At 33.5% G+C, this 22690-nt stretch overlaps 2 protein-coding genes across 8 annotated transcripts in view; both read right to left on the reverse strand.

The window, feature by feature from the left end:
- The window catches only part of Rabgap1l (RAB GTPase activating protein 1 like), a 718519-nt gene that overhangs the window by 417029 nt on the left and 278800 nt on the right, over positions 1 to 22690 (reverse strand). The window lies entirely within an intron of this gene.
- Gpr52 (G protein-coupled receptor 52) lies at positions 1584 to 21948 on the reverse strand. 2 transcript variants are annotated; one of them, XM_063240021.1, is made up of 2 exons: positions 13291 to 21948; positions 1584 to 12134 (listed from the first exon to the last, which is right to left on the reverse strand). In XM_063240021.1, exon 2 carries the CDS (start codon positions 11915 to 11917, stop codon positions 10832 to 10834), a length of 1086 nt encoding a protein of 361 aa, XP_063096091.1. In that variant the 5' UTR covers positions 11918 to 12134; positions 13291 to 21948; the 3' UTR covers positions 1584 to 10831. The 2 variants fall into 2 exon arrangements, with proteins under 2 accessions (XP_063096091.1, XP_063096090.1); XM_063240020.1 differs by having other exon boundaries at positions 13154 to 21948.

A 22690-nucleotide genomic window follows, 5' to 3' on the forward strand; every position in this document is an offset into this window, starting at 1 on the left:
TGATGTCTTAATCTGAAACACTTTTCATACTTGGTTGGGAGGGTAAGTGCTAGAGATTGAACCCAGAGAGTATGGTTAAAAACAAAAGTGGTAAGGTGAGGTGTATTACAAAAGAAAGGTTTTCTGCTGTAAAAATAACAAGTTTAATCTCAACAAAAGGCTTTCAAAGTTATTTTATGAACATAAAGAAGACTGAATGACTCATTTTGGTGTGTACCATAAGAAATTATAGCTCACCAATACTCCAAAACACTACACTATGAACATATTCTTTTAAAGGTCAACCTAAGATAATGTATAGCAAAGGTTCAACAGAGCAGGCTAATCTACCTATCCTTAGAACAGCCAAGTAGAAGGCTGTCCCTTAGCTATGACCGAGAACACAGCCATTAATGATTCCCTACACTGATATAAAACTTCCTCTAAAAGAAGAGGGTGACTCACTATGCCTTACTAATTTATGCAAAACACAGATTATGTTAAACATTTGATTTCCTTATACCTTAATTTTGGTAGGTCCTAGGAAGAGGAGGGCTATGTGACCAATCCCCAATAAAAACGTTAGATGCCAAGTCTCCACTGAGCTTCCCTAGAATACAAAACTTTGCACATGTTGTCACAACTTGTTGCTGGAAGAATTAAGTGGGTACCATGGAACTTCCTGGGAGAGGCCTAAACTATTTCCACCTAATTCCCTTTGCTAATTTGGCTTTACATCTTTTCTTACTGCTATAAATCTCGGCCATGACTGAGCTAATATTATGAGTCCTTCGAACATCGGATTAGTTTTTGGGAACTTAAAATAAAGTCAGAGTTTGGGACTGTTACATTACCTAAGCAATTTATCTAGGTTTATATATTAAATATATATTTACCACATTTGTAGATGGCATAAAATTAATGAATGTATTACAAGACAGAGCAAAGTTTCAAAAAGACTAGAATGACTGAGTCAACTCTCTCAAACAAGGACAAGTTTAGGGAGAAAGGTAAGACTGCGTTAGTCAGCTTTCCATTACTATAATACCTGAGATAATCAACTTATAAAGAGCACATTTTTATTGTGGCTTTAAGTTTGGGAGGCTTCAGTCCATGGCTAGTTGCTTTTGGTACTAAGCAAAAACAGGACCTTGTGATAGGAGAACATGGCGGAGGAAGCCACTCACCTTATAGCAGCAAGGAGGTAGGCAGCTAGGGCCCACCATCCCTTTTGAGAGCATATGACTTAAGACCTCCCACTGGACCCTACCTCTTAAAGCTTCTACCACTTCCCAGTGGCACTACCATACTGGAAGAACAAGCTTTTTGACATGGTCCTTTGTGAGACACTACTGATCCAAATTGTACTATGTGTAAAACTGGTTTTGATTTCTAAGATGGGGTCTCACTGTTTATTTCAGGTTGGCCTTGAATTCACTATGTAGCCCAGGGTAGTCTCAAATTCATAGCCATTCTCCTGCCTCAGTCTCCCAAGGGCGAGGATCACAGACATCCACCATCATACCTGGATAAAATGGTTTTAAAAAATACAATATGTGTAACTTATTACACATATAGGAAGAAGAAACACATAACTGAGCAAGTAGGGAAAAGATATATAAATTTGCATTTTATTATCTTAACAACAAAATATAATTAGCACAATAATTAATTTCTTCTGGTCTGAATAAACAACAGTACAGTGTACAAACAAGAGAAAACGATACTCTCACTTTTACTTGTTACTGGTCGTATTACACTTAAAGCATTATATTCAGCTTTGAGTGTGATTTATAGAAGGGTATATTATAGCTTTCTCAAGGAAAAGCTGACGAAGAGCTTCAAACTCACATTTTATGAGAATGGTTCAAGACTAGGAGAAGATTAATAAAAATAAAGGCTCTACTAAGGTATACAAACAGTTCTTAGGTAAAAAAGAAATTTTAATTTTTTTCCATATAATCACAGTTGGAAGAAGTTAGAAGACGTTAAAAATTTCAGCTAAATATAAAGAAGTATTTCCTAAAAGCCAGATACATCAAAAGGAATTTACTTTCCTCACACATGCATCGCAGAATACAGTTCCACTGAATGTATATAATCAAAGGAAGAATTCAATTAAAGTGGATAGGTATAGTAAATGGTAGCTATAATAAATAATCAGACAAGATCAGGCATGTTCAGGGTGGTCTGGCCATATAGTATTAAGTAATCTTTCAACTCTGCGAAAATATTCTTTTGTGTATCTTGTCACGCCGAGGATTTAGCTCAGTGGCGTATACGCCTGCCCAGTAAGTGAAAGGTCGCGAGTTTGATCCTCAGTACCAAAAAAAAGAAAAAAAAGGTTGATCTGTATTATGGCCATTTATGCACTAACAAAAAGACAAAGAAAAAAGATTTTTCAATCCAACCACACCCTCACTGAGCTGGAGGGAAAGGGATGGCTGGGAAGAGACTCAAGAAACATGATTAATCCTAACAATTAAATTCACTCAGATAAAAAAATAGGTTACTATATACAAAGCGCTTTGCACACAGCTCAACAAATAATGGAGTAATCACCACACACAAAGCATACTGAGTTAAAACTAGAGAGATAAAAAGATACACTGAGAAGAAAAAGACCTGTGTGCCTGCCTGCCTCAGGTATGACTTCTATAAAGTGGCAAAGCCACTCCCCTGTCTACCACGCTCCAGTCATGACTCTCAGAACTACACCCATGGTTCTGAAGGTTAGGGGAATATTAAGTGCTAAATCCAGGCCTGGAGTCCTCAGTCAACAGCTAGATTCTTCATATCACAAGCTTGTCAAGGATATAGGCCTCCATGTATTTTCCTCCCTTAGGAAAAGACCCTACTTTATCTGAAGAAGCCAGGATGAATGTCACTGTTAGAAGAGATGCAAAAGAATATGAAAAAAAAAAAAATCTAAGCTTTTCTCAAAGTGTAGCACACACAAGGTACCATGAAATACACAAGGCCGAAGCCAGCACTAATAATGGAGAACAGCACTGACAGAACTCATCATTTTCAAAATAATACATAGCCTTGACAAAAAAAGTGGCACAGAGTAAATGGTAAATTCATAAAAATGGGAAGACGATCTAAGCTAAGAGAATCTTGAAATAAATAATTTGAAACAATTTTTTTAAAAGAGGTTCCACAGATCCATCTTATTTAATATATCTCCAATTTTATTTTTAATTGTAGTGCAGAGAAGAAAAATACCATGTAGAACCAAAAATAAACTGAAACTCTAATTCCCTTAATTTATTGATTAATGTAGAATTGCTGTTGGCAAGTCTGTTGTAAAACACTGTCATCTGATACACTATTGGCATGAAGATAAACTGACTTGCTCTTTTGGAAAACAATTTGGCAAAACATATGAATAATTTTTTATCTTCATAGAGTGTAGCTCAGTATTTTCCAAAAAACTGTAAGAAAATACTATTAAATATGGATAGAGTTTTATAAAGATTTTTTTAAAACAGCATGGAATAATATGAGAAAAATACAAACGAACACATTTTTTAAAAAACCCTACTTTCAGGAAAGTTCTCCCTCCCCCAACAGGGGGAAACAGAAAAAGAACAAAGCAAAGTCAACAACCATTATCACAACTAGTTACATGTGGGTAAATGAACTATGCATGACTTATTGCTTTATCTTTTAAATAGTCTTCCTAATGTCCTTCAAGAAATATTTCTTTAAAACTTAAAGACAACAAAAAAGAATCACATTTGAAGAAGAAAAAGAATGTTAGTTATATGAAAAAGACAGGAATTAGAAGAGGCATAATTTAAAAATGAATGTAGAGGATTAGCTACAATTAATTCTGTTAAGAGTAGTCAGAAATAAAAGGTGCTAAATAGTAAAAGGGAAGCTGGTGGGACATTATCTTTCCACTCAAGTGATCTCTGCAAGAAATCCCTCTGCTCTTCTCCTAAGAGCCTACGGTGATGGTTCTGAAATGGGCAGGAGATTCTAATGAGCCCTTGAAATCTGTTTTAAAAATCAAACTAATAAAAATGTCACCATTTACTATCTTTCACTGCACCGCTTTACTTGATATTATGCTATTCATTTTTTAGAAAAAACACGATCAACAAATTATTAAAATATTCACTGGGAGTATGTGGGTTCAAATGATGGTTCTGTTACTTCAGTGCTTTCAAACAGTGCTTAGTGCATAAAAACACTTAAAAGAATTGGTTTTTATTCAGAAGGAATACTGTTTACTTTTATTCTAATGAAATATTGAAGTGTATGATTAAGATAAACGTCAAGATCATGTATTCATTTTCTCTTACTAAACTTGAGGCAAAAACTCTCTGATAGATTTACCAAGTCAATAACTTATATATAATGCACTGAACACTTGGAGTTAAGTGAGTGATCAAGGTTTTTTAAACTGTTCAATTTGGGATGGATGTGGTGGCACACTGCCAGCACTAGGGAGGCCAAGGCAGGAGGATCACTGCAAGTCTGAGGCCAGCTTGAGCTACAACATGAGTTCAAGGCCAAACTGAACTGCATAGTGAAAGCCTGTATCAAAATGAAAAAAACAAAACAAAACTTCTTAGTCTGGGAGAAAAATCAATTGTGATTCATTTAAAACTGCTCTATATTCTCACAAATTAGTTGCCAACATCAAAACATAAAATTTCTACGGCTGTAATAAATCTTAGCTTCGTGTATGACTACATCCACTCACATTCTAACTTACAAATTACCAAGAAATTACTGATAATGTCATATAAATTAATGTCAAACTATAAAATCTCCTAGTCATATACACTTTAGAGCTACATACGTATTTGACACACTACTACTACATCTTCAGTTCTTACAGTTTTCTGTTTTACTGCTTCTTGGATTACTACAGCAAAGGATTTTTGCTTTACAGATCAATCAGCTCATTACTGATAGGAAGTTTAACAAATTCTAATGTTTGATGATTACATCCAAAGTTATTAATGATTTTGTATTTAAAAGTAAAATGAAACATATTAGTTGAATAAAGATAATAAGTTTTACATGCAAAGAACTGTATCCAAATTTTAAAAAAAACTAGGTAGATCAACTATATAAAGGTAAAAATTACTTTAAAAGAGTAGATCTGCACTTCATTGACAGCGTTCAGTGGACAAACTGCAGGAGTCATGGTTTTTATCTGCATGTCAAAAATCTTCCTTATGCCTTGATAAATCGGGCTGAAATCAATCACTACTCCTTCTTTAAAAAATTCTTTAGCAACTACAAAAGCACAACATTCTATTTTTCTTTATTCTGTCTCCATTTTCCTCATGAATATCCTGCATTATGATTCTGAGACCTCATGAGTAATTCCACTCAAGAATGGTACTTCAAAATCTAATATCTACCTATCAGTCCATCCATCCACCCACCTACCCATCCATCCATCTATCCATCCATCTATTTATCTGGTATCTGTTTGCAATGTATAATAATTCCAGGCATTAGGAAAATTTCTGGTATACAGGTAAAGACCTAGATAATGATTCCTCCTCTGTAATTTTAGTAATTTGCTGCTAATATATTTTCATTAAAAATTTACAACTTTAAGTGGCATGAAAAGTAATTAAATACCAACAATGATTACAATTGAGAATGCAATCCAGGTTTGTAATTTGAGTACAAGTGAAGCCTTAAAACAAACACTCACGTACATGCACAAAAATGTATTTGCCCTATGTGACCCCTTACTTCCAAAACTATAAAAAATAAATCAAATTAAAATCCTCTAATAAATGTTAATGGTTTGTCCAAATATAATTATTAAATCTCATTTATAAACAGAGAAAGCAGGGCTAGATGTGAAGCTGATGATTAAAATAACAGAAGCTACCACAAGACCATTTAGTAATATCACATTTTAAATATGAATTTCCAAAATTTACCTCTCCTGATTCATTTCCAAATAAATATATCTAAAAATTCAGTACAGTTTTAAGATTGTAGACATTTCCTAAGTGTTTTGTTTTGTTTTGTTTTCATAAAAACTGTCTTAGGACATAAGGAGTGAGATAAAATTAATTTGAAGGATATTTAGTTTTTCTTCAAAATATATTCCAAAAAAACAAAAAGATGAATGCATATCTTTTTACGCTTTTGATTACTACATACCTTAAATTTTAAAATAATTAATGGCAAGAACATTTTTTTAAAAATCCATGATACAGGGGCCCAGGATTTAGCTCAGTGGCAAAAGCATCTGCCTCGCAAGAGCAAGGTCCTGAGTTCGATCCTTGATAAAAAAAAAATCCATCATACAAGTATACTGAAGTTATTATATTATATTAAAAAATTATACCCTATTTTGAAATTGGCTACTTTACCAATTCTATGTAGAATTTTGGTTTATTTTGGTTTGGGTTTTTTTGTTTTTTTGTTTTTTTGGTTTTTTTTTGAGACAAGATCTCACTATATAGGACAGGCTGGCCTTGAATTCACTATGTAGCTTAAGCTGGCCTCAAACTTACAGCAATCCTCCTGCCTCAGTCTCCCAAGTGCTGGCATTATAGGCATGCACCACCATGTCTGGCTCTAAAGGAGAATTTTGAATCATTTTCCTTTGCCAAAATAAAAATTCAAAAGCCAAATATAATTTAGGTTGTTATATTAAAAGTGGGCTTTTTCTACCTTTTCCTTACCAAATTGTCTTTTAATCCTCTTCAAATTTATAACTTAAAATATCAATTTAACATACTTAATTATAAAATTCATGAAAGGGTAAATGGAAAAAACGTGACAATGCTAGCAGCACAAAATGCATGATATAGTATAGCACCTATTTTAAATTTCAAACTCTACTTGGAACATAAAAAAACTGTTTAAGTTGTCATTTACATAGTATACATCTGCATATGCATATATATATATATATATATATATATATATATATACTTATGTCAAGAGATAATCTCAAGTCTAATGCACTGTTTATCTCTCGCTATCTCTGTTTGGTTCAAAAATACAACCTAAATTTTAGAGAAAAAACTAAAGTCTGGACTATTTTTGTGCTTCTCAATTAAGGTAATTCTACTGACCTGAATTTACAGTTTGTTTTGGCATTTTTAAACTTTCGCAACCTTATTTACACTTATGCAGAAAACAACTAGAATCAAAATTTCTAAAATCAAAGACGAGTTTAGAAATTATGGAATTTTCCTATATTTAAGAACATCTGGGTTCAATACATCTGAAATTGAGAAGTGGTATTTTAGAAAACATTAATGACCAATGAATTAACCCTATTTAAATTGGAATTAGTGATCTTTAAATTGTGATGGTAATAACCATGGCACCCACAAAGATAAAAAGCAGCTACCATATTCTGAACAACTTTCTGGTATGCAACAAGCTCGGTTAAGCACACAAGCTACAAAATCTCATTTAGTCTTCAAATCTATCTGAACAGGGAGGAACAAGTGTCTGACTCTATTTATCAATAAGAAAACTGATGATTTGGAACATTTGGTATCTTACCTAAGGCCAAGATGCTTATGAGGGCCAGGATTTCAAACCAAATTTCACATGCTAGTAGGTAATAAAGCCTTTAAAATACTGCATAACTTTAGAAACAACTGTAGAAATCAGAATCCTTAAGTGATAGAACACAGCATCATTTTTTACTATCATGTATAACCAAACTAGACAGCTACTACAGAGTACAATAGAATGACAGCAAAAAGTTACCCAGTCGTCAAACATACTAATCTAAACAATACAGTACTTTCAAAATAAGTATTACTTTATTATGCAAACATAGTAAAATGTCAAAAGAAAGCAGCTGCCTGCCCAAGAGTTGCATATAAAACCACTGCAATAAGCAAAGAACCTAAATCAGAAGTTGCCTGGCTCAGTCTCCTCTCAGTGCAATAAAGCCTTTCTTTTCCATTCTTTGCTTTCAAAAGACTTTTTCAAAAAGAAATTCAAAGAGATTTGAAAAAGTTATTCAAGGAAAACTTAACAAAATTGAAAAAAATAATATCAGGGAGATACCATGCCCTAGAGTTTCAGTTTGATTAAAGACTGAACTGGTAGGTTTGAGCTTTTCAGATTGCTATTTTAATAAAAGAAACCCACAAGATCAAAGAAAAAGATATCACAAGCAAAGAATTGTAGTTTTTTGTTATAAAAAAAATTAAAATTCAGAGAAATTCTGTAAGGAAGAAAGTACAGACAGAAGTAAAAAGGTCTGAAGGCCTTTGGAAAGAAAGCAGTGTAGCATAATGGTAAGTGCACAGGGTCGGCTCCAGGCCAACACACTGTGCAGGAACCTGTCACTGATTGGCTGAGTGACTTTGGGTACATCACTTCTCTTTCATTTCCTCATTTCTGGACTGTGCATAACCATACTACCATCTGTAGTGAGGACTAAGTGTTGTATTACATGTAAAATGTAACACTTAAGCCTGGCACACAACTGATAATGAATTTCTTATTCATTACCATTAGGAAAACCAAGAAGAAAACATAATAGTATGGCTTTAAGCTTCCTAAGCATCTTCAGAGTCTCTTCAAACTATAAACTCTAGAGTAAAGGAATAAAAAATTATTATTATTATTATTATTATTATTAATTATTATTTTGTCCTGGGAATCAAACTCAGGACCTTGTGCTTGCCAAGAAGCTGCATGTGCCATCCCCAGCCGCTTCTGGGCTATATCCCCAGCTCCAGGAATCAAAATTTATTCTCAAATAATGTATTCAATGTTGAAGGTTTTGTTTACGATATCTGAAAAATTGGCAAAGCCATGTTGCCTTGAACTTCAAATTTTCCTTGAACTGGTTTGAATTTAAAAGGGACACTTCCACTCATTCAAGGGTCCACTGGCAAACAGGAAACAAGAATAAAAATAAACCCTTATGAGAGAAATGTGAAACAATTTGGTTTTGCATCACAAATGAGTAAACTCTGGATCCTTACATTTATTAAACTGAAACAAAGTCTAATTTTGATATATAGAATACTCTTTTATTATTTATTTTAAACTTTTTCTTATGCTTAAAAAATACACAGGGGTTCAGAACAACCTCAATAAAATGACAACATTCTTACTAAATAATCTGTGAAGTCAAACCACCAGAGTGCAAACATGGTTGGCTTTTAAATTAAAGACTCATAGGCACATTTCATTAAATGCATTTCATCAAACATGGAAATTATAATGCTGAGAAGAGAAATACTCAGTAGTGCTATGTAAAATTTCCAACTTATGATAAAAGGTAAGGTATAGATGCTCTACTGCTTACACCTGCTTCATTATTAATTTCTTTAATGCCACTTTGCTACATCTAAACCCCTGACTCTATTACATAATCTCAGCACACTAAAAAATAAATTAACCTCTACATCTGAAAACAGATCATTATAAAATACAATACTGATAAGTCTTAGCTGTATTTGATTATTTAATTAAGTATATTATATAATCTCAGCAGCACTAAAAATCACCTTCATCTAATATAAATATCTAAATATTTAACAACTACACAAAAGTATTTTCCTTTTAAAATAGGTTCCTATGTATACTTTTCCCAATGCTGACAACTTTAACATTTGACTTCTATATTGTGCTAAGAAAACATTAAGCACAGATCACATAATATAATTTACATTTCTTTGTTTTAAAAAATATAGTATGTGCAAATGAATATTACACAAATGACTACTGGATACAACAGTAAGCAATTATAGACCTAACGCAAAAAGTTTTTTAACTTTTAACCTAACACAAAAAAAAGCTTTTTAAAAAGGACATTCCAACTAACATCAAGAGTGATACACCTCTACTGAGTATCCTGCATCGGAATTAGGATTACTTGTGAGGTTTCTTTAAAAAAACAAAGCTCTACTCCAGCAAAAAATGACACCACAGTAGGCACATGAACTAATTTCAAAGAAACAAGATAAAACTGTTCCAGAAACCTATTAAAAATATTTGACCCAGTCTCCCCAATAAGTGACTACATTGCTTAATTGGAAGGAATAAATTATTTAACATTATGATTGCTTTTATACACTAGTTTCTTTCATTAGCTAAGACACTTTGGAAGTAAGGTACAATAGGATTTAGATGGAAAAAAAAAAAAGGAATGAAGAAAAAAATAGGCTATTAGAAAAATGGGAGGAAAGTAAAGTCACTTTACCCAGAAGAAAAAAAACAGGGGTTGTTCATTTGCAACAGAAAATTTGGGCTGCAGAGAAAATTATAAAAAAAAATTTTTTAAAAAAGGTGTGTGACAGATCACAAAATGTAATGCTTACTCTGTGTGTCCATAAAGAAATCACTTAAGGTTTATAGATTAGTGTATTTAAAAGTATACTTGGATACAAATGGTTATATCTCGCCACATATTTAATATGTAGCAATCTTCTGTAAAGGACAATTTATACATATAATTTCCAGAAACACAAAGCAACATGAAAAGAAACAAAATCACAGACAAAGACAGAAAAAGAGAGGTGCCAAGGATTTTCTTATGTCCTATAGGAGACTTTCAGAGACATACTTTTTTCATCCTCAGTACTTAACTTTTCTTATTACTGCACATTTATATATTCATACACTGATTTTCTCATAGTATTACCCAATTCACATCTTTTACTATAGTTTTCTCCACAAAAAAAGGTAAAAGAGAGAGAAAGAGTAGGAGAGAGAATAGAATAAAATAAAATAGAGAGAGAGATCTTCAGTGTCATCCTTCATTTTGCAGTGAACTATTCAAATAAATATTTCTCTGGTGGCAACCTTCCAGATGAATCAAGAATATAATCTAAACCCACTGTCAGATTACATTTGATTTACTGTCTGAGTCTCCTCAAATGGAGCAGGAATTCGCCCGTTTCCTAGGTTTGGGATCTCGTGCTTCCTGATCTTTAATACATATACAAGATGTGCACATTGTCTCAGAAAGTCTTCGGAGGCCTAGCCGGAAAACACTGTTGGAGAGGCTGTATATCACACAGTTACAAAAGCTATTACTTATAGCCAGCCAGGTTGTTAAGAAGGACAGTGTTGGATTGTCCAAAACTCGGAAGCTTTCTAGAAGAAAGTATATAATATAGGGGAGCCACAGCATATAAAATACACTGGTTATTCTAAATAAAACCATGGCATAGCGTCGGTCAGGGCTGTGTCCTGTCTCTCTAGAAGCATCTACTTCATGGCTAGGGAATCGGGCCCTTCGGTCATTTATCTCTTTGGTGTGCTGCCGGCAAATTCTGAAAATGTGAAAGTAAGTGAAGCAGACAACAAAGGCAGCAGGAGCATAAAGTAAACAAACAATAAAGCCAGTAAAATAGGCACTCGTGAGCCAAGAGGTGGCACACCATTCAAAAATGTCACCATGGTAACCAGGTTTCCCCCAGCCGAAAAAGGAAGGCAAAAAAATTAGACAGGAATAGATCCAGATCAAAATAATGCAAATTCTCAGGCGACAAGGGGTGACCAGTTGATTGTAGGAAAGAGGCTTGGTGATTGCAAGATAGCGATCCACACTGATGCAAGCGAGACATGCCATAGAAACACTTTTTAGAACTGAGATGATATATCCAAAAACCTGGCAAGTCAATGACTCGTGGACACCTGTAGAGTAGTGAAGAAGTGAGAGAGTAGGAACCAAGCAGCTAACTCCAACGAAGAGATCAGCATACGCCATCGTCTGTATAAAATAGCTGGTAGTATAATGATGCAACAGTGGAGCACAATGAAAGACAAAGATGACCGTTAAATTCCCAGCAATGATTAGAAATGTCAGCAGGACAATAACAACTGTCTCCAAGATGCAGACATCCACTGCACTGTAGTGACCAAATCCAAGTGGGCAAGCGTGACGCTCAGACACATTCACAATGTCACTGCTCATGTTCAGGATGTTCCATTCAGTCCACCTGGTTTCATTCATGGCTTGGAATTAGAGGAACTTGCAGTCTTGGCTCCAGCAAGCAGGTGCCCTTTGCAGCATCTGTTACACTCTGCACACAAGTGCCTCAGAATCTGCTTCGGCAGACAGTGTCAGTGCTTCTGTTACAGCTGAGCATCCCAGAGTGCTCAGGTCTCTTCATCAGCCTTACTTCACCACTGACACATCTCAGCTTTGGGGAATAAGAGAGGAGGGCAAGCTAGAAAGGTGAAAAGAGGTCTCTGATTAGCTTCCTCAGGTGCTCTCAAGTAACTTTTTGCAGACACGAGGCACTTCTAAAGAAAATACTGTAGATTTATTACCTTGTGCTATGAAAAATTAAATCTGTAAAAAGAAAAAAAGAGCCAAGAAAAGGAAAGCTTCTGTGTGTAGGCTGTTTTTCTCTCCTAAGAGAGATAGTTTCTTAGGAATCAAATAGAAACGGAGAGAAAAGACAGTCTTAAATTGTCTCAGACTTCCTGCTTCATCTATGATGAGAAATGCATTCATATTTTAGAATTTAAATAATTAAGACCTCAGTTTGGTTTGAAAGCTAAGAGTTCACTGTGGCAGAGTGTCCTTGGGCTCAGTTCAGGTTTGATGCTGATAGGGCAACTTTGTGATTCATTCCTTTCTCATTTTTTTTAAAGGTAAGAAAAACTATATTGTGGTTAATTCTAAGACTTATCTTTATATGGGCACAAAGGAGTAACAGACTCCAGATTGCCCTATAACTCTCCTGAGAAAAAAAAGGTGTACTTCTAATGGGGAAGGTAACATACAGTGAGTTAATGGTCTAACACTTGAAACAATACTATAAACTCCTGAAGTTTTCAATCTGCAGACATTTTTAAAGCATTTTTGAGGAAAATGGGTTTAGTTTGGGGCGTTACTAACAGCAATGTAATTTATACCTCTTCAAAATGAAATCTTTTTTGCCATTAACTTCAACAGCTACAACTGAAAATAACTTTCATTATTTGATATGCTACTTTCCTTACAATGAGCAATACAGTAAATTTTTTGCTTAAAGTTAATTTTCTTTTTCACCCACTCATATCCCACATATATGCAAATAGAGATGAAATTTAGACAACAGAAACTTTCTTATTTGACTACAAATACTACCATTACTTATTTCTAATAGGTTTCACATACTATTATATCTTTCTATTTCCATTAGATCATTAGCATACTAAATCATTACTTCAACTAAGTCTTCTGAGAGTGGAAATTTACCTTATTTATTCTATTTGGAATTATGTAGCCACATGTTAAGAAAATGCCTCTTCTATTTCTGTATTCTATTTTGACCAAGTGCTCAATTAATACCAGGGCCATTAGGTAGGTTCTGAGATAGACTTGCTTTAAAATACCTCAAAACATCAAGATGAGTTTAAATCCTCGACTTTGAAATACTGAAAGGCTGGCAGGATAAAATCCATCCAAAAGGCTTCCAAGGTCATTCTTGTATCAGGTTAACATTTGCCAAAGTCTTTTCCCCCCTCTTAAAGTACAGGCATTTCAAAGAATCTCTTGTCAGTCCTGGTTGTCATAGCTTTTGAAGAAAGAGCATATAATAGAAATAAAAACATTTCCTTCAGGAACAATGCAGCAGCTTAATAGAAAGCATTCTTCAGAAAGTTATTTTCTGGTGCACCACCACATCATTCAGGGAAATCCTTCTGTGATAGCCACGGGATATTCTTCCTTTTACCGTCTTAGTTTCATTTATCACAAAATAGTTCTCTTGTTACAGGAATAAGGTAATGCTTCTCACCTACATTCACTTTTATCAGCTGCTAGGCTAAGCTGCTTGATTCAGAAGTCCGATTTACTGTGATGCAGTTACCAGGATGCTGTCGGTAGATTCTCTCAGTATCACTGCCTGCCTCCACCTGAGCCCAAGCTCTGCTCCTCCTCCTCATCCTGAGCTGATGCAGAACTCACCATCAGAAAGGTGACTCGGTCCTCCTGCCCCAATCAACAACACAGCCAATGGCTACTGCAGCTGAAACTGTCACTAGGTAACAGTTGCCAGGCACATGCAGGCTTATAGACTTCTCAGCAAGCTCCGAAAAAGACTGACATAAGGAGACAATGGAACTGACCGATCCTTACATTATGCTAGCATCATTTAGGAACTTGTAAAGGAATTTTCCCTATATTTTGTGCATACTGTATCATGTAAACATTACAGAAAAAAAAACCTGGAATACACCTTTAAACTGTGGAAAAACTACCACAAGGTACTGTGACACTAAAAAGTCAGCAGTAACCTAATGCTCATTGGCAGAAAAAACTTATTAATTATTAAAAATCAGACAAGTCTTCATGAACTGAAGAGTTATGACTACTATTTTTTCTAAATAATATATAGTTATATTTTGATTAGAAGTTAAAAGCCATTTACTCATCTACTAAATCCCGGCCACACCCACACAATATTGATTAGTTTAAGATATTTAACTGTACAAAGCAAGCACTGGACCTGATAATAGCTTGATAAAATCTATTCAGAGCAATATTTAAGGTCAAATATGATCTGAGATAAATTAGAATAAATAGAAACACTGTTTAGCCCACTTTTTATCCTAATATGTGGAAAGGGTCAAAGGATAAAAATACTGTTATATAATGCTTGAGTTATACATATCCAAGTCACAAGACACAAATCAGATATTTGCTAAAATATGTGATGAACATTAAAAACATTCATTTTTATTTACTACATTCATTTTTTATTTACTACTTTCATAGTCATTTACCTATTCTAAACATATATCTCATGATGTCAGTACTTTTCTTAAAAACTGACTCAAACTAATTTAAAATTTATTTCAGAATTAAGATAAATCAGGAAAATTAAGGCAATGATGGAAGCCGACCAATATTTTTTCAGAGCACATTCTATGTATCAAACATGATATTATGTGCATTTATATATCTTCTCTATAAAAATGTTAAATCTTTATGAAGAGAGTACCATAACTGTCAAGAAAGTAGACACTAGGCAAGGTCAGTATGGATCACCTACAATTACAGAGCTGTGCAACTGGTCAAAACTGTCATTCTTAACACCATTTTGATAAACACCATCTCTTCTTTCCTACTGATAGCTGCCAGTTAGGAATGTCTTAGATTATTTCAAATTTCATAAAAATGTCTGAAGAACAGAAAGCCCCCTTCCTTCCTCATATGTAACTGCCTTTCATGAAGACAATGTGTTATTGCTAAAATCTTTGAAGGTTTAGGTTAAAATATAGAATTATAAGCACATTTCTCAATACCAGAAATTATTTATAAGATCAGATAAAATAAAAAATTCTATAATGAATACTTTATTCAAGTTTGAAAATAGATATTTAAAGTTAATACAACGAATTAGCCTTACTTTACAGGGAAGCATTTTGACTTTAAGAGATACCTAAAAGCATGAGCTTTACTACAAAATAGTTCTACAGTAAAATCTATCAGTTATTGAAGCTAACTCAAAGTCACCAAAAATTAAACATATCATTTTAAAAGTGTATACTTACACATTTAAAAATAGTTTTGAATTGTAGTATTTCCAAAACTAAGGAAACAGCAAAAAAAAAAAAAAAAATCTCATTTGAAGAATTAAAACACCATAGGGCTGGGGATTTAGCTCAGAGGCATAAGCGCCTGCCTTGCAAGCAGGCGGTCGTGAGTTCGATCCCTGGTACCGATAAAAAGAAAAAAGGTGTTAAAAAAAAAAAAGAATTAAAAGACTAAATTGCTGTTTTGACACATACACTTTCAAAAAATATCACTGGCAATGATTTGAATCTAAAAATACTGTATATAATCCAAAATTACACATGCTTCCAAAGACACATGAACATGAGACAATTTAAGAAGCAGTGTCTTTGACCCAAGAAGCCTTTCTTTGATTCCACTAAGTTAAAAGAAAAAAGCTTCAATAGGTATAAAAAGATAATTTTCTTCTTCCTAGCAACTGACTGTACTAGCCCTTTACTTTTCCTATCTTTTTTTTTAATATGGTTACAATAGGAACTAATGTATAATGTGAAGCTCTAATAATAAGACAGCATTAATATCACATATTTACATAGCTCATTACATGGTGCATTCTTTGTTTTCACATTAGGCATCATTGTTTTCCTTTTAAGGGTCATTAGGTGTTTTATTACTGTCATTCTTTTTCTAATCATTACCAATTACTCCTTTCCACCGATGAATGATACTCAGGAAATATCTAAGAGGAATCGTTATTTGGGATTACTTCACAACTACTTCTAATAGTTAAAAGTATATAAATTTATTAGATGACATATTATAAACATCTGATTTTATTTAAAAGCAATAGAATATCATAACAAGTAAACAGAGGCTACAGTAAACATTTTGTTTTTAATACATTTTAAAAGGTACTGGTTTGGAGATATAGCTCAGTGGCATAGTGCCTGCCTGGCAAGCATGAGGTTCGATTCCCAGTATCAAAAATAAAATAAAATAAAATAAAATAAAATAAAATAAAATAAAATAAAATAAAATAAAAGGTACGAAAAGGTGCATGTATTTAAGCTACATCGATCTCCTCAACTACCCCTCCCACTGTCATCATCCTAGGCAAATTAGGATGATCTTGTGCTTGGGAAACTGAAGTGGTTTCCAATCTGGTCTCTCTTGAGTTGTTTATGGCTTCTTTTCAATCCATTATCCACAAAACAGACAGTATATTCTTTGCAAAATGCAAACCAGATTGTGTCATTTCCCTGTTTAGAATATTTCAGGGGTTTTATACTGCACTTAGTATAAAGTCCCAAAGCATGCTTTAAAATCTAGTCTTCATGTATGTGTCCAATCTCATTTCTCTTTTATTTAATATTCCCCAAACTGCCTTTGCCTCTTCTAGCCCATCTCCCTCACCACCAGCCCTGCATACTGCTTCAGGATAGCTATACCTACTTTCTAATATGCTATCACACTTCTTTAATTCAGATGTAATCTTTTGTCTCTGTCCAAATATTTTCTCTGAGGAAATTCCCTGAGTTTCCTACAGTGGATGAAACAAGATCCCACACTTAATGCAGTTTATAATTATTTATTTTACTCAGTTTTGTTTTGACTAGATTGCAAGCCCCACAAGAGAAGAAAACACCTGTTTTGTTTCCATTAGCTCTCAAGTCCCTACATTATAGTATTAGGCAAAACAAAAAAAGTTTAACATTTTTAACATGAAGTATATAAAATGTAGACTAGAACAGTTTTTCTGATGCTCAGAATAAAGTTACTTGCAGTTCCTTGTACAACAGACTAGATTCACACACACACACACACACACACACACACACACACACACACAAAGAGTAGAAAATCTATGGCTAAAAACTAACCTCCTAACATATACAAATTAAGAATATTAGTCATCTATGCCTCCACCTAAACCAAAATTAGTATGATTATTTGACTGGTGTTTTGAAAATCATATTTGGCAAAAAAAATGATTAATTGGTATTTGAAAGATTTCAAATACTATACAAATGCAGTAGCAGTGCATTTTAAGTGTGTTATCAAATTATAATATCAAATTTACTTGGTCTAAGAGCTAGAATACAAACTACAATACACAGCACAATCTACTTATTTAATGATCTCTAAAGGCAAAAAACAAGCTTATATTCTTAACTTTGTCTCATTATGTATCATTGAATTGGTAATTTAAAATATTTAGCAAAATTAAAGATACTGGTACTTAAATTTTTTCTACACAAAGAAAATTTTCACTAGAGAGAGAAAACTCTTCAGCCAGGCATGGCCTGTAATCCCAGTTCTTGGGAGACTGAAGCAGGAGAACAGCTATGAGTTTGAGGCCAGCCTGGGTTACAAATTGAGTTCAAAGCCAGTCAGAACTATAAAGTGAAACCCTGTCTCAAAAATCCAAAAAACAAAAACAAAAAACACAAAGCATAAAAGAAAAAATAAACACCACTATCATGCAAAAAAAAAAAAAACCCTCTTCAACCTGATAAAGACACTCCACAAGAAAAACTACTCTTGACATATTTAATGATGAAAAATTTTAAATGTTTTTCTCTCTAAGAATGGAAAAATGTAAACGCTGTCTTCTCTCACCATTCTATACATTTTAAACTATAAGTCCCAGCCAAGAAAATATGAAAGAGAAAAAACAAAAGACATTCAAGAAAATAAAGATATGAATGTCTAAATAAGAAACACTAAAATGTCTGCTAAAGTATTCTGTAGAACTTAACAAACTCTGTCAAAATACAAAAAAATCATTTCATTTCTATATACTTATAACAAATAACAGGAAGTGAAATTATGAAACAATAAACAATTTACAATGGCCAAAAGGAAATAGGGGTAAATTTAATAAAAGATGTGTAAAATCTCTACTCTGAAAACTTTAAAATGCCATCAAGACACAGTAAATAAAAAGTCCTAGATAAGTGGGCAATAACTATCTTAATGAAATTGAAAACTCAACATTGTTAAGAATATCATTTTTCCCCAAACTTACCTATAGATTCATTACTACTCCAGTTAAAATTCAAGCTTTTTTGTTTGTTTGTTTGTTTCATTATTTGCAGAACAAACAAGCTAATGATTGTAAATCTGTGTGTTAGGGGTGAGATCCAAACTTTCGCCTAAAAGACACACTGAAGCCGTAACTGCTAGCAGATGGGCATCTGGAGAAGGGACTGGATCATGAGGGTGCTAACCTCATCCCTGGATTAATCTATGGATAAATTCATAGGTGACAGACTACTAAGAGATGAGGTCTAGATGAACAAAATGAGTCATGGGGCAGGCCCTTTGGGACTACACTGTGTCTTATTCCCAGAAAAGCACTCCTCCCCTTCTCCTCTCTATGCCTGCCTCCCTCTGGCTGCCATCTGAAGTAACCACTTCTGCTCTTTTTCTGCATGACCTTTTGACAAGATATACTGCCTCACCACAGGTCAAAACAATAGAATCAGAAGACCATGGACTGAAACCACTTAAACCATGAACCAAAATAAATTTTTTTTCACTTAAATTGTTTTCTCAGCTGTTTTGTCACAGGCACAGAAAGCTGACTAACACAACACACAGACATAAACAGTCTAGGACTGCTAAAACGACCTTAGGAAAGAAAACAAAAGACAAACTTGGGGAACTGGCACAACCTGATTTCCAGACTACAAAGCCCATGGCAGTCAGACTGGAATAAGCATAAACAAAAATATCAGGAAAAATAATAGAGGTTCCAAAACACAAAAACAAAAATCCACAAACTGAATTTCAATAAAAACTGTAAAACAATTCAAGGAGAAAGGAAAATTGTTTCAGCAAAAGGTACCAGAAATATCTAGATCCCTGTCTAGGGAAAAAAATTGACCTTTCTTATACTACACACCAAAATTTAGTTGAAAAGGATCATAGATCCAAATATATGAAACTACCAATACATAGCTTCTAAAAACAATTCTAGAAAAGTACATAAAAGTAAACAAAGAATTCTTTAGGATAATAAAAGTACTATAAAAAATTTAACAAATAATACTCAAAATAAAAGGAAGGAGGACTGCCATAAGTTCGAGGCCAGCTAGGGCTACATAGTGAGTTCAAGGCTGGTCTGAATTACATGGCGAGACCCTGTATCAAAAAAATATAAAGAGCAAGCTAAAATGGGGAGGTAGTATTATCAAAATATAGAAAATGACCTATATCCTAAATATATGAGTGCTATAATTAAAAATACAAAATAATACTACTCAGCAATAAAAAGGAATAAAACTGATAGCACAAACAATATGGATCAATTCAAAAACTAAAGAAAAGAAGCCATTCCTTAGGAAGTACACACAGCATGATTTCACATTACTTCTGAAACAGGAAAACTAATTTTTACTGAAATAAATCAGAAGAGTAGTTGCAGTATATGTACATACATGTACATATATGTATATATGCTCATATACACAGATTCAAAACCAATAGGCAAGAAGCATAGGAGCTTTCAGGAATGCAAGAAACATGCTGTCTCTTGATAGGTGTGGGTTACATGCAGATACATAGATCAAAATTAATAAAAATATAACATTTAATATTTGTACAAATTATAACAATGTTAAAACTATGGTTGCACTTGCATGTACAAAGTGCTGTGTGTCTGTGTAAAACTATAAAATGTGAGCTTCAAGTCACCTGAGTAAATTTTATGACAATACCAGGAAAGCATACATACTTATTTTGAAAAGAAACATACCAAAATCTACTAATACCATGTTTCATCAAGAATAAAATTTATTATACTGTCTAAACAAAACAAAGACTAATGTATCTAGTCTTTGTATACTTTCACAATCAACAAGTACACCTTACTCATGGTTCAGTGCTATACTCGGAGACAAAGCAGCCAGTGTGACATTGGGTGAGAAAAACTTTACTGTAGGGTAGCTTTATAACACTTTCAGACTGCCATGGTTAGCTGAGATTTAACACAACTGACCAAGTAAGACAAAGTTTGAAAGGTTCCATCAAGTTCAATCAATTACAAAGGAAAATGGAGAAATAGAATGCTAGTTTGCATGTACATTTTATTTTTTCTTAATGGAGGAACCCACAAATTAAAAAATATTTAACTGATAGCACATGCCTGTAATCCCAGCACTGGTGAGATAAAGGCAAGTGTACAAAGCCAGCCAGGGCTGCACAGTGAGTTGCAGATCAGCCTGAGCTACACAGTGGTATGCCATCTCAATGAAAAAAAATTAAATCAACTGACCAAAACAGTATGCAGAGCACTAAAATAAAACCATGTACGATATGATCTTTCCACATTTTTCTCATACATATTACATTTAATATTTAGTTAGGTTTGAAAATGAGAAACTATAACTTAGACTTAAGAGTAGAACTTTGGAATTGGGACAGATTTGGGTTGGCACAATGACAGCACCACTCTATCTATGAAGCGTTGGTTATGTCATTTTTCCAAGCATTTCAGCTTCTATCTGCAAAATGGAGATGACTCCTACCTTTAAAAGGTAGTTATGAAAATTCGATTCTAAAAATGAAGTACATAGCAATTGTTCACTCAAAGCTCAGGAAATTAGTAAGAATACTTTCTTTATTCTATTGAATACCACCTCCATCAACATTCCCTTAAAAATATACGTCCTTAAAAGAAATATCACTGTCTGAACCTAACTATTCATGTTACAAAACTCTAGTGTTTGACAATATAACAATGAAAATTACCAAGCCTTAGTCCATAAAATCCATAGTTACATGGCTCCTACATTTTCCAAGTAATGGAGGAACTTTTTCAATTAATATTTATATTTTAATTTCCATAAGATGTATAATTTATCTACTCAGCCTCCTCAAACTAAGAATTCTGAACACAAAGATTGCTAATAGGCTGACATCATAATTGTTAATATCAATTAGAACACTGCCTTTTAATAGACTGATAACTTTTGGAGCTGCTGGATATCTCTGTATGTATATACAGAGATATACATAGAAATACAGAGATAAAGGGAGACAAAGATGCAGACGCAGATGCAGATACAAATAGATACAGATAGATATATGGGGGAGGGAAAGTGGAAGAGGGAGATTGATTTAATCTTTCAAGTACAATAACTACGTACCTAAACGTATCTACATATATAGAGAAATCTCTGTACTTCTGACTTTATTTGCATAGCACACATGGTAGTATCTTTTCTTTCCTATCCTAAATCACTATTTTAATTTTTTAAAGGTTCTAATATCAAAAGCTAAGATTACTAGAATTTTTTTTCCTCAAATGAAAATACTGCTCTGAGTAAGTACTAATAAGCCTAGATTTAGGTTACCAATTATTCTAAATAAGTAAGGTCATAACTATTTCAGTTTGGCACAAAAATATTTGAAATGCAGTTTAAAAAATAATATAAGTGGTTGCACATGCCTGTAATCCCAGCACTCAGGAAGACTGCTGCAAACTGGAGACCAGCCTGGGATATATAGTAAGGCCAGCCTCAACTACAGAGCAAGACCCTGTATCAGGGAGGGAGGGAGGGAGGGAGGGAGGGAAGGAGGGAGGAAGGAAAGAAGGAAGGAAGGAAGGAAGGAAGGAAGGAAGGAAGGAAGGAAGGAAGGAAGGAAAAGAAAAAAGACAGAAAAATTCCAAGCTTTCTCATATCTCCCATATAACAGCCTTTCTTTCATTAGGAAATAATCTGAAAATTCAATTATGTAATAAGATGTTTATAACAATGAAATTCCATCAATAGTTAATGTATCATAGAAAGGGTTCAAAATAGCCATTTCTCATCAAATTTTACACAGTAAAAAGATAAAGGAAAAAGTTTAACTATGCAATATTTCCTGCAAAAGCTTGTTAAAACTGTATGAAAAAAGAAGAGCACAATCACATTTTAAATAATACATTTGCATTAAAGGAAAAAATATTAATTCAAATTCATTTTTAATTTTAAGGAATTTTTCTCATATAAATGGAAATTGCTATTTTTTAAGATATCTTATTGTTATGGCAACTGAAGTGCTAAAAATAATAAAGAAATATCAAAGTTGTTATAGCAACTAGGATTTTAAAAAACCATGAAGTGTAGAATAATCAAACCTTAACTTGGCTTGAAAAGCAACATCCATGACTCAGTTTTCAAAAGAAAACTGGAAATACTCATGTTCTTGTCTTTATGAGTTATTTCTGAAGTTCAATTAAAAAAAAAAAAACTTCAGCATAAGAATTGGAGTATCTCTTTTATA

The sequence above is a fragment of the Cavia porcellus genome, unplaced genomic scaffold (assembly GCF_034190915.1).
Source record: "Cavia porcellus strain 051 isolate PalLab524CR breed Dunkin Hartley unplaced genomic scaffold, mCavPor4.1 scaffold_29, whole genome shotgun sequence".
NCBI classification, from domain to species: domain Eukaryota; kingdom Metazoa; phylum Chordata; class Mammalia; order Rodentia; family Caviidae; genus Cavia; species Cavia porcellus.

Excerpts from the sequence above, each read along its gene's own strand:
- Gpr52 (XM_063240021.1), bottom strand. The coding sequence starts at position 11,917 with ATGAATGAAACCAGGTGGACTGAATGGAACATCCTGAACATGAGCAGT.